The 13883-nt window shown below is 47.8% G+C and overlaps 1 protein-coding gene across 1 annotated transcript in view; it reads right to left on the bottom strand.

Moving 5' to 3' along the window:
* gpd1l (glycerol-3-phosphate dehydrogenase 1 like) overlaps nt 1-12525 on the bottom strand; it is a 44275-nt gene extending 31750 nt beyond the window's left edge. Inside the window, exon 1 of the mRNA XM_065016658.1 lies at nt 11913-12525. Coding sequence (XP_064872730.1) covers nt 11913-11956 — 44 coding nt within the window. The 5' untranslated portion in view covers nt 11957-12525. The remainder of the gene's footprint in view (nt 1-11912) is intronic.
* Nucleotides 12526-13883: the final 1358 nt, after the last annotated feature.

The raw sequence follows: 13883 nt of genomic DNA, 5'->3' as shown, positions 1-13883 counted from the left end.
GCCCTGTAACATCTATCTGACCAGCTAGCCCTGTAACATCTATCTGACCAGCTAGCCCTGTAACATCTATCTGACCAGCTAGCCCTGTAACATCTATCTGGCCAGCTAGCCCTGTAACATCTATCTGACCAGCTAGCCCTGTAACATCTATCTGGCCAGCTAGCCCTGTAACATCTATCTGACCAGCTAGCCCTGTAACATCTATCTGGCCAGCTAGCCCTGTAACATCTATCTGACCATCTAGCCCTGTAACATCTATCTGACCAGCTAGCCCTGTAACATCTATCTGGCCAGCTAGCCCTGTAACATCTATCTGGCCAGCTAGCCCTGTAACATCTATCTGACCAGCTAGCCCTGTAACATCTATCTGGCCATCTAGCCCTGTAACATCTATCTGACCAGCTAGCCCTGTAACATCTATCTGACCAGCTAGCCCTGTAACATCTATCTGGCCATCTAGCCCTGTAACATCTATCTGACCAGCTAGCCCTGTAACATCTATCTGACCATCTAGCCCTGTAACATCTATCTGGCCATCTAGCCCTGTAACATCTATCTGACCAGCTAGCCCTGTAACATCTATCTGACCAGCTAGCCCTGTAACATCTATCTGGCCAGCTAGCCCTGTAACATCTATCTGGCCATCTAGCCCTGTAACATCTATCTGGCCAGCTAGCCCTGTAACATCTATCTGACCAGCTAGCCCTGTAACATCTATCTGACCAGCTAGCCCTGTAACATATATCTGACCAGCTAGCCCTGTAACATCTATCTGGCCATCTAGCCCTGTAACATCTATCTGACCAGCTAGCCCTGTAACATCTATCTGACCAGCTAGCCCTGTAACATCTATCTGGCCATCTAGCCCTGTAACATCTATCTGACCAGCTAGCCCTGTAACATCTATCTGACCAGCTAGCCCTGTAACATCTATCTGACCAGCTAGCCCTGTAACATCTATCTGGCCAGCTAGCCCTGTAACATCTATCTGACCAGCTAGCCCTGTAACATCTATCTGGCCATCTAGCCCTGTAACATCTATCTGACCAGCTAGCCCTGTAACATCTATCTGACCAGCTAGCCCTGTAACATCTATCTGGCCAGCTAGCCCTGTAACATCTATCTGGCCATCTAGCCCTGTAACATCTATCTGACCAGCTAGCCCTGTAACATCTATCTGACCAGCTAGCCCTGTAACATCTATCTGGCCATCTAGCCCTGTAACATCTATCTGACCAGCTAGCCCTGTAACATCTATCTGACCAGCTAGCCCTGTAACATCTATCTGACCAGCTAGCCCTGTAACATCTATCTGGCCAGCTAGCCCTGTAACATCTATCTGGCCATCTAGCCCTGTAACATCTATCTGGCCATCTAGCACTGTAACATCTATCTGACCAGCTAGCCCTGTAACATATATCTGACCAGCTAGCCCTGTAACATCTATCTGGCCAGCTAGCCCTGTAACATCTATCTGGCCATCTAGCCCTGTAACATCTATCTGGCCAGCTAGCCCTGTAACATCTATCTGACCAGCTAGCCCTGTAACATCTATCTGACCAGCTAGCCCTGTAACATCTATCTGACCAGCTAGCCCTGTAACATATATCTGACCAGCTAGCCCTGTAACATCTATCTGGCCATCTAGCCCTGTAACATCTATCTGACCAGCTAGCCCTGTAACATCTATCTGACCAGCTAGCCCTGTAACATCTAACCAGCTAGCCCTGTAACATCTATCTGGCCAGCTAGCCCTGTAACATCTATCTGGCCATCTAGCCCTGTAACATCTATCTGGCCATCTAGCCCTGTAACATCTATCTGGCCATCTAGCCCTTTAACATCTATCTGGACATCTAGCCCTGTAACATCTATCTGACCAGCTAGCCCTGTAACATCTATCTGACCAGCTAGCCCTGTAACATCTATCTGGCCAGCTAGCCCTGTAACATCTATCTGACCAGCTAGCCCTGTAACATCTATCTGACCAGCTAGCCCTGTAACATCTATCTGACCAGCTAGCCCTGTAACATCTATCTGACCAGCTAGCCCTGTAACATCTATCTGACCAGCTAGCCCTGTAACATATATCTGACCAGCTAGCCCTGTAACATCTATCTGACCAGCTAGCCCTGTAACATCTATCTGACCAGCTAGCCCTGTAACATCTATCTGACCAGCTAGCCCTGTAACATCTATCTGACCAGCTAGCCCTGTAACATCTATCTGGCCAGCTAGCCCTGTAACATCTATCTGACCAGCTAGCCCTGTAACATCTATCTGACCAGCTAGCCCTGTAACATCTATCTGACCAGCTAGCCCTGTAACATTATCTGGCCAGCTAGCCCTGTAACATCTATCTGACCAGCTAGCCCTGTAACATCTATCTGGCCATCTAGCCCTGTAACATCTATCTGACCAGCTAGCCCTGTAACATCTATCTGACCATCTAGCCCTGTAACATCTATCTGGCCATCTAGCCCTGTAACATCTATCTGACCAGCTAGCCCTGTAACATCTATCTGACCAGCTAGCCCTGTAACATCTATCTGGCCAGCTAGCCCTGTAACATCTATCTGGCCATCTAGCCCTGTAACATCTATCTGGCCAGCTAGCCCTGTAACATCTATCTGACCAGCTAGCCCTGTAACATCTATCTGACCAGCTAGCCCTGTAACATATATCTGACCAGCTAGCCCTGTAACATCTATCTGGCCATCTGCCCTGTAACATCTATCTGACCAGCTAGCCCTGTAACATCTATCTGACCAGCTAGCCCTGTAACATCTATCTGGCCATCTAGCCCTGTAACATATATCTGACCAGCTAGCCCTGTAACATCTATCTGACCAGCTAGCCCTGTAACATCTATCTGACCAGCTAGCCCTGTAACATCTATCTGGCCAGCTAGCCCTGTAACATATATCTGGCCATCTGCCCTGTAACATCTATCTGCCATCTAGCCCTGTAACATCTATCTGACCAGCTAGCCCTGTAACATCTATCTGACCAGCTAGCCCTGTAACATCTATCTGGCCAGCTAGCCCTGTAACATCTATCTGACCAGCTAGCCCTGTAACATCTATCTGACCAGCTAGCCCTGTAACATCTATCTGACCAGCTAGCCCTGTAACATCTATCTGGCCAGCTAGCCCTGTAACATCTATCTGGCCATCTAGCCCTGTAACATCTATCTGGCCATCTAGCCCTGTAACATCTATCTGACCAGCTAGCCCTGTAACATCTATCTGACCAGCTAGCCCTGTAACATCTATCTGACCAGCTAGCCCTGTAACATCTATCTGGCCATCTAGCCCTGTAACATCTATCTGGCCAGCTAGCCCTGTAACATCTATCTGACCAGCTAGCCCTGTAACATCTATCTGACCAGCTAGCCCTGTAACATCTATCTGACCAGCTAGCCCTGTAACATCTATCTGGCCATCTAGCCCTGTAACATCTATCTGACCAGCTAGCCCTGTAACATATATCTGACCAGCTAGCCCTGTAACATCTATCTGGCCATCTAGCCCTGTAACATCTATCTGACCAGCTAGCCCTGTAACATCTATCTGACCATCTAGCCCTGTAACATCTATCTGGCCATCTAGCCCTGTAACATCTATCTGACCAGCTAGCCCTGTAACATCTATCTGACCAGCTAGCCCTGTAACATCTATCTGGCCAGCTAGCCCTGTAACATCTATCTGGCCATCTAGCCCTGTAACATCTATCTGGCCAGCTAGCCCTGTAACATCTATCTGACCAGCTAGCCCTGTAACATCTATCTGACCAGCTAGCCCTGTAACATATATCTGACCAGCTAGCCCTGTAACATCTATCTGGCCATCTAGCCCTGTAACATCTATCTGACCAGCTAGCCCTGTAACATCTATCTGACCAGCTAGCCCTGTAACATCTATCTGGCCATCTAGCCCTGTAACATATATCTGACCAGCTAGCCCTGTAACATCTATCTGACCAGCTAGCCCTGTAACATCTATCTGACCAGCTAGCCCTGTAACATCTATCTGGCCAGCTAGCCCTGTAACATATATCTGGCCATCTAGCCCTGTAACATCTATCTGGCCATCTAGCCCTGTAACATCTATCTGACCAGCTAGCCCTGTAACATGTATCTGACCAGCTAGCCCTGTAACATCTATCTGGCCAGCTAGCCCTGTAACATCTATCTGACCAGCTAGCCCTGTAACATCTATCTGACCAGCTAGCCCTGTAACATCTATCTGACCAGCTAGCCCTGTAACATCTATCTGGCCAGCTAGCCCTGTAACATCTATCTGGCCATCTAGCCCTGTAACATCTATCTGGCCATCTAGCCCTGTAACATCTATCTGACCAGCTAGCCCTGTAACATCTATCTGACCAGCTAGCCCTGTAACATCTATCTGGCCAGCTAGCCCTGTAACATCTATCTGGCCATCTAGCCCTGTAACATCTATCTGGCCAGCTAGCCCTGTAACATCTATCTGACCAGCTAGCCCTGTAACATCTATCTGACCAGCTAGCCCTGTAACATCTATCTGACCAGCTAGCCCTGTAACATCTATCTGGCCATCTAGCCCTGTAACATCTATCTGACCAGCTAGCCCTGTAACATATATCTGACCAGCTAGCCCTGTAACATCTATCTGGCCATCTAGCCCTGTAACATCTATCTGACCAGCTAGCCCTGTAACATCTATCTGACCAGCTAGCCCTGTAACATCTATCTGACCAGCTAGCCCTGTAACATCTATCTGGCCAGCTAGCCCTGTAACATCTATCTGGCCATCTAGCCCTGTAACATCTATCTGGCCATCTAGCCCTGTAACATCTATCTGGCCATCTAGCCCTTTAACATCTATCTGGACATCTAGCCCTGTAACATCTATCTGGCCAGCTAGCCCTGTAACATCTATCTGACCAGCTAGCCCTGTAACATCTATCTGACCAGCTAGCCCTGTAACATCTATCTGACCAGCTAGCCCTGTAACATATATCTGACCAGCTAGCCCTGTAACATCTATCTGGCCATCTAGCCCTGTAACATCTATCTGACCAGCTAGCCCTGTAACATCTATCTGACCAGCTAGCCCTGTAACATCTATCTGGCCATCTAGCCCTGTAACATCTATCTGACCAGCTAGCCCTGTAACATCTATCTGACCAGCTAGCCCTGTAACATCTATCTGACCAGCTAGCCCTGTAACATCTATCTGGCCAGCTAGCCCTGTAACATATATCTGGCCATCTAGCCCTGTAACATCTATCTGGCCATCTAGCCCTGTAACATCTATCTGACCAGCTAGCCCTGTAACATCTATCTGACCAGCTAGCCCTGTAACATCTATCTGGCCAGCTAGCCCTGTAACATCTATCTGGCCATCTAGCCCTGTAACATCTATCTGACCAGCTAGCCCTGTAACATCTATCTGACCAGCTAGCCCTGTAACATCTATCTGGCCATCTAGCCCTGTAACATCTATCTGACCAGCTAGCCCTGTAACATCTATCTGACCAGCTAGCCCTGTAACATCTATCTGACCAGCTAGCCCTGTAACATCTATCTGGCCAGCTAGCCCTGTAACATCTATCTGGCCATCTAGCCCTGTAACATCTATCTGGCCATCTAGCCCTGTAACATCTATCTGGCCATCTAGCCCTGTAACATCTATCTGACCAGCTAGCCCTGTAACATATATCTGACCAGCTAGCCCTGTAACATATATCTGGCCATCTAGCCCTGTAACATCTATCTGACCAGCTAGCCCTGTAACATCTATCTGACCAGCTAGCCCTGTAACATCTATCTGACCAGCTAGCCTGTAACATCTATCTGGCCAGCTAGCCCTGTAACATCTATCTGGCCATCTAGCCCTGTAACATCTATCTGGCCATCTAGCCCTGTAACATCTATCTGGCCATCTAGCCCTTTAACATCTATCTGGACATCTAGCCCTGTAACATCTATCTGACCAGCTAGCCCTGTAACATCTATCTGGCCAGCTAGCCCTGTAACATCTATCTGGCCAGCTAGCCCTGTAACATCTATCTGACCAGCTAGCCCTGTAACATCTATCTGACCAGCTAGCCCTGTAACATCTATCTGACCAGCTAGCCCTGTAACATCTATCTGACCAGCTAGCCCTGTAACATCTATCTGACCAGCTAGCCCTGTAACATCTATCTGACCAGCTAGCCCTGTAACATATATCTGACCAGCTAGCCCTGTAACATCTATCTGGCCAGCTAGCCCTGTAACATCTATCTGACCAGCTAGCCCTGTAACATATATCTGACCAGCTAGCCCTGTAACATCTATCTGACCAGCTAGCCCTGTAACATCTATCTGGCCATCTAGCCCTGTAACATCTATCTGACCAGCTAGCCCTGTAACATCTATCTGACCAGCTAGCCCTGTAACATCTATCTGGCCAGCTAGCCCTGTAACATCTATCTGACCAGCTAGCCCTGTAACATCTATCTGGCCAGCTAGCCCTGTAACATCTATCTGACCAGCTAGCCCTGTAACATCTATCTGGCCAGCTAGCCCTGTAACATCTATCTGGCCAGCTAGCCCTGTAACATCTATCTGGCCAGCTAGCCCTGTAACATCTATCTGGCCATCTAGCCCTGTAACATCTATCTGGCCATCTAGCCCTGTAACATCTATCTGGCCATCTAGCCCTGTAACATCTATCTGGCCATCTAGCCCTGTAACATCTATCTGGCCATCTAGCCCTGTAACATCTATCTGACCAGCTAGCCCTGTAACATCTATCTGGCCATCTAGCCCTGTAACATCTATCTGACCATCTAGCCCTGTAACATCTATCTGACCAGCTAGCCCTGTAACATCTGTCTGACCAGCTAGCCCTGTAACATCTATCTGACCAGCTAGCCCTGTAACATCTATCTGACCAGCTAGCCCAGTAACATCTATCTGACCAGCTAGCCCTGTAACATCTTTCTGGCCAGCTAGCCCTGTAACATATATCTGACCAGCTAGGCCAGTAACATATATCTGACCAGCTAGCCCTGTAACATCTATCTGACCAGCTAGCCCTGTAACATATATCTGACCAGCTAGCCCTGTAACATCTATCTGGCCAGCTAGCCCTGTAACATCTATCTGACCAGCTAGCCCTGTAACATCTATCTGACCAGCTAGCCCTGTAACATCTATCTGGCCAGCTAGCCCTGTAACATCTATCTGGCCATCTAGCCCTGTAACATCTATCTGGCCAGCTAGCCCTGTAACATCTATCTGACCAGCTAGCCCTGTAACATCTATCTGACCAGCTAGCCCTGTAACATCTATCTGACCAGCTAGCCCTGTAACATCTATCTGGCCATCTAGCCCTGTAACATCTATCTGACCAGCTAGCCCTGTAACATCTATCTGGCCATCTAGCCCTGTAACATCTATCTGACCAGCTAGCCCTGTAACATCTATCTGACCAGCTAGCCCTGTAACATCTATCTGACCAGCTAGCCCTGTAACATCTATCTGGCCATCTAGCCCTGTAACATCTATCTGGCCATCTAGCCCTGTAACATCTATCTGGCCATCTAGCCCTTTAACATCTATCTGGACATCTAGCCCTGTAACATCTATCTGACCAGCTAGCCCTGTAACATCTATCTGGCCAGCTAGCCCTGTAACATCTATCTGGCCAGCTAGCCCTGTAACATCTATCTGGCCAGCTAGCCCTGTAACATCTATCTGACCAGCTAGCCCTGTAACATCTATCTGACCAGCTAGCCCTGTAACATCTATCTGACCAGCTAGCCCTGTAACATCTATCTGACCAGCTAGCCCTGTAACATCTATCTGACCAGCTAGCCCTGTAACATATATCTGACCAGCTAGCCCTGTAACATCTATCTGGCCAGCTAGCCCTGTAACATCTATCTGACCAGCTAGCCCTGTAACATCTATCTGACCAGCTAGCCCTGTAACATCTATCTGACCAGCTAGCCCTGTAACATCTATCTGACCATCTAGCCCTGTAACATCTATCTGACCAGCTAGCCCTGTAACATCTATCTGCCATCTAGCCCTGTAACATCTATCTGACCAGCTAGCCCTGTAACATCTATCTGACCAGCTAGCCCTGTAACATCTATCTGGCCAGCTAGCCCTGTAACATCTATCTGGCCAGCTAGCCCTGTAACATCTATCTGACCAGCTAGCCCTGTAACATCTATCTGGCCAGCTAGCCCTGTAACATCTATCTGACCAGCTAGCCCTGTAACATCTATCTGACCAGCTAGCCCTGTAACATCTATCTGGCCAGCTAGCCCTGTAACATCTATCTGGCCATCTAGCCCTGTAACATCTATCTGGCCAGCTAGCCCTGTAACATCTATCTGGCCATCTAGCCCTGTAACATCTATCTGACCAGCTAGCCCTGTAACATCTATCTGACCAGCTAGCCCTGTAACATCATCTATCTGTAACCTATCTGGCCATCTAGCCCTGTAACATCTATCTGGCCAGCTAGCCCTGTAACATCTATCTGACCAGCTAGCCCTGTAACATCTATCTGACCAGCTAGCCCTGTAACATCTATCTGACCAGCTAGCCCTGTAACATCTATCTGACCATCTAGCCCTGTAACATCTATCTGACCAGCTAGCCCTGTAACATCTATCTGACCAGCTAGCCCTGTAACATCTATCTGGCCATCTAGCCCTGTAACATCTATCTGACCAGCTAGCCCTGTAACATCTATCTGACCAGCTAGCCCTGTAACATCTATCTGACCAGCTAGCCCTGTAACATCTATCTGGCCAGCTAGCCCTGTAACATCTATCTGGCCATCTAGCCCTGTAACATCTATCTGGCCATCTAGCCCTGTAACATCTATCTGGCCATCTAGCCCTGTAACATCTATCTGACATCTAGCCCTGTAACATCTATCTGACCAGCTAGCCCTGTAACATCTATCTGGCCAGCTAGCCCTGTAACATCTATCTGGCCAGCTAGCCCTGTAACATCTATCTGACCAGCTAGCCCTGTAACATCTATCTGACCAGCTAGCCCTGTAACATCTATCTGACCAGCTAGCCCTGTAACATCTATCTGACCAGCTAGCCCTGTAACATATATCTGACCAGCTAGCCCTGTAACATCTATCTGGCCAGCTAGCCCTGTAACATCTATCTGACCAGCTAGCCCTGTAACATCTATCTGACCAGCTAGCCCTGTAACATATATCTGACCAGCTAGCCCTGTAACATCTATCTGACCATCTAGCCCTGTAACATCTATCTGACCAGCTAGCCCTGTAACATCTATCTGGCCATCTAGCCCTGTAACATCTATCTGGCCAGCTAGCCCTGTAACATCTATCTGACCAGCTAGCCCTGTAACATCTATCTGACCAGCTAGCCCTGTAACATCTATCTGGCCAGCTAGCCCTGTAACATCTATCTGGCCAGCTAGCCCTGTAACATCTATCTGACCAGCTAGCCCTGTAACATCTATCTGGCCAGCTAGCCCTGTAACATCTATCTGACCAGCTAGCCCTGTAACATCTATCTGACCAGCTAGCCCTGTAACATATATCTGGCCAGCTAGCCCTGTAACATCTATCTGGCCAGCTAGCCCTGTAACATCTATCTGGCCATCTAGCCCTGTAACATCTATCTGGCCATCTAGCCCTGTAACATCTATCTGGCCAGCTAGCCCTGTAACATCTATCTGGCCAGCTAGCACTGTAACATCTATCTGGCCATCTAGCCCTGTAACATCTATCTGGCCATCTAGCCCTGTAACATCTATCTGGCCATCTAGCCCTGTAACATCTATCTGGCCATCTAGCCCTGTAACATCTATCTGGCCATCTAGCCCTGTAACATCTATCTGGCCAGCTAGCCCTGTAACATCTATCTGGCCATCTAGCCCTGTAACATCTATCTGGCCATCTAGCCCTGTAACATATATCTGACCAGCTAGCCCTGTAACATCTATCTGACCAGCTAGCCCTGTAACATCTATCTGACCAGCTAGCCCTGTAACATCTATCTGACCAGCTAGCCCTGTAACATCTATCTGGCCATCTAGCCCTGTAACATCTATCTGACCAGCTAGCCCTGTAACATCTATCTGACCAGCTAGCCCTGTAACATCTATCTGGCCAGCTAGCCCTGTAACATCTATCTGACCAGCTAGCCCTGTAACATCTATCTGGCCAGCTAGCCCTGTAACATCTATCTGACCAGCTAGCCCTGTAACATCTATCTGGCCAGCTAGCCCTGTAACATCTATCTGGCCAGCTAGCCCTGTAACATCTATCTGGCCAGCTAGCCCTGTAACATCTATCTGGCCATCTAGCCCTGTAACATCTATCTGGCCATCTAGCCCTGTAACATCTATCTGGCCATCTAGCCCTGTAACATCTATCTGACCATCTAGCCCTGTAACATCTATCTGACCATCTAGCCCTGTAACATCTATCTGACCAGCTCCCTGTAACATCTATCTGACCAGCTAGCCCTGTAACATCTATCTGGCCAGCTAGCCCTGTAACATCTATCTGGCCATCTAGCCCTGTAACATCTATCTGGCCATCTAGCCCTGTAACATCTATCTGGCCATCTAGCCCTGTAACATCTATCTGGCCATCTAGCCCTGTAACATCTATCTGACCAGCTAGCCCTGTAACATCTATCTGGCCATCTAGCCCTGTAACATCTATCTGACCATCTAGCCCTGTAACATCTATCTGACCAGCTAGCCCTGTAACATCTATCTGACCAGCTAGCCCTGTAACATCTATCTGGCCATCTAGCCCTGTAACATCTATCTGACCAGCTAGCCCTGTAACATCTATCTGACCAGCTAGCCCTGTAACATCTATCTGACCAGCTAGCCCTGTAACATCTATCTGACCAGCTAGCCCTGTAACATCTATCTGACCAGCTAGCCCTGTAACATCTATCTGACCAGCTAGCCCTGTAACATCTATCTGACCAGCTAGCCCTGTAACATCTATCTGACCAGCTAGCCCTGTAACATCTATCTGACCAGCTAGCCCTGTAACATATATCTGACCAGCTAGCCCAGTAACATATATCTGACCAGCTAGCCCAGTAACATATATCTGACCAGCTAGCCCAGTAACATATATCTGACCAGCTAGCCCAGTAACATATATCTGACCAGCTAGCCCAGTAACATATATCTGACCAGCTAGCCCAGTAACATATATCTGACCAGCTAGCCCAGTAACATCTATCTGGCCAGCTAGCCCTGTAACATATATCTGACCAGCTAGCCCTGTAACATCTATCTGACCAGCTAGCCCTGTAACATCTATCTGACCAGCTAGCCCAGTAACATATATCTGACCAGCTAGCCCTGTAACATCTATCTGACCAGCTAGCCCTGTAACATCTATCTGACCAGCTAGCCCTGTAACATATATCTGACCAGCTAGCCCAGTAACATATATCTGACCAGCTAGCCCAGTAACATCTATCTGGCCAGCTAGCCCTGTAACATATATCTGACCAGCTAGCCCTGTAACATCTATCTGGCCAGCTAGCCCTGTAACATCTATCTGACCAGCTTGCCCTGTAACATCTATCTGACCAGCTTGCCCTGTAACATCTATCTGACCAGCTAGCCCTGTAACATCTATCTGACCAGCTAGCCCTGTAACATCTATCTGGCCAGCTAGCCCTGTAACATCTATCTGACCAGCTTGCCCTGTAACATCTATCTGACCAGCTAGCCCTGTAACATCTATCTGACCAGCTAGCCCTGTAACATCTATCTGACCAGCTAGCCCTGTAACATCTATATGACCAGCTAGCCCTGTAACATCTATCTGACCATCTCTATAGATTGCATGTCATCGACAGGAGCAACAGTGATCATTGACAGTGACTGAACTCACCAGTTTCCAGAGCCGACAATGCACACTTTCAGAGGCGACGCCATTTGGAGATGTTTCCTATATGTTTCTGGAGAAGAAACTGTTCAAAAATGTATTGATTTCGAAGATATAGGTAACTAATGACAGATGATATGAGGAGTGGATTTATGGAGAGGAGACAGGAGTGCGCCTCTAGGCTACTACAGGCTGAACTGCTGTAAATGACATCATCAAGGAGATGCGGAACTGGAGGATTCTGGGATTACGAGTTTTTTTAAATGTTAGTTACAATTAGCAGATGGAAGTTGAGTAGCCTATTTCAGATGTCTGTCCCCTGATAAATTGCAAGACAATTGTTGCAATGTTTACTAATGTCTCTCTTCTGGAAGAAATCCATGAAGATTATGAATTGAATAGCCTTACATTTTCATATCAAATAGGCTAAATGACATAATCCTATTTGTAACCCAGTCGAAATGAAATATTCAATATCCCACTCATCATGCATGTACGTTGAGATCCTTGTGTGTGGTGAATGAGCTATGGTGAATCCGTGTGTTCTCAGCGATGATGCATATAGCCCTGTATTCTAGCCCTGCATATAGCCCTGTATTCTAGCCCTGCATATAGCCCTGTATTCTAGCCCTGCATATAGCCCTGTATTCTAGCCCTGCATATAGCCCTGTATTCTAGCCCTGCATATAGCCCTGCATATAGCCCTGTATTCTAGCCCTGCATATAGCCCTGTATTCTAGCCCTGCATATAGCCCTGCATATAGCCCTGTATTCTAGCCCTGCATATAGCCCTGTATTCTAGCCCTGTATTCTAGCCCTGTATTCTATCCCTGCATATAGCCCTGTATTCTAGCCCTGCATATAGCCCTGTATTCTAGCCCTGTATTCTAGCCCTGTATTCTATCCCTGCATATAGCCCTGTATTCTAGCCCTGCATATAGCCCTGTATTCTAGCCCTGTATATAACCCTGTATTCTAGCCCTGCATATAGCCCTGTATTCTAGCCCTGCATATAGCCCTGTATTCTAGCCCTGCATATAGCCCTGTATTCTAGCCTTGCATATAGCCCTGTAATCTAGCCCTGCATATAGCCCTGTATTCTAGCCCTGCATATAGCCCTGTATTCTAGCCCTGCATATATCCCTGCATATAGCCCTGTATTCTAGCCCTGCATATAGCCCTGTATTCTAGCCCTGCATATAGCTCTGTATTCTAGCCCTGTATTCTAGCCCTGCATATAACCCTGTATTCTAGCCCTGCATATAGCCCTGCATATAGCCCTGTATTCTAGCCCTGTATTCTAGCCCTGCATATAGCCCTGTATTCTAGCCCTGCATATAGCCCTGTATTCTAGCCCTGCATATAGCCCTGTATTCTAGCCCTGTATATAGAACCTGTATTCTAGCCCTGCATATAGCCCTGTATTCTAGCCCTGCATATAGCCCTGCATATAGCCCTGTATTCTAGCCCTGTATTCTAGCCCTGCATATAGCCCTGTATTCTAGCCCTGCATATAGCCCTGTATTCTAGCCCTGCATATAGCCCTGTATTCTAGCCCTGCATATAGCCCTGTATTCTAGCCCTGCATATAGCCCTGTATTCTAGCCCTGCATATAGAACCTGTATTCTAGCCCTGCATATAGCCCTGTATTCTAGCCCTGCATATAGCCCTGTATTTTAGCCCTGTATTCTAGCCCTGCATATAGCCCTGTATTCTAGCCCTGTATTCTAGAGGTACATCGGTATCGTGGTTGGCTGGCAGTCAAAGGGAGTGACCAACCCGGGATTTCCAGTAGAAAAAAAAACGCAGAAACGTCAGAGCCACACACCAACACCGCAGCAAGACACGGAATACCCCTCTTCTCCTCTCTCTTCTTCTCTCAGCATAAGTCAGTACAGGGGTCCATATTCTCCAAGAAGCTGCACTAACGGAGAATGTGGTCATCACCCTGTTCTGGAATCTCCACTGCATTCGAT

This window comes from Oncorhynchus nerka, unplaced genomic scaffold, assembly GCF_034236695.1.
Source record: "Oncorhynchus nerka isolate Pitt River unplaced genomic scaffold, Oner_Uvic_2.0 unplaced_scaffold_919, whole genome shotgun sequence".
NCBI lineage: Eukaryota > Metazoa > Chordata > Actinopteri > Salmoniformes > Salmonidae > Oncorhynchus > Oncorhynchus nerka.
This window is presented reverse-complemented; position numbering and strand designations above follow the sequence as displayed.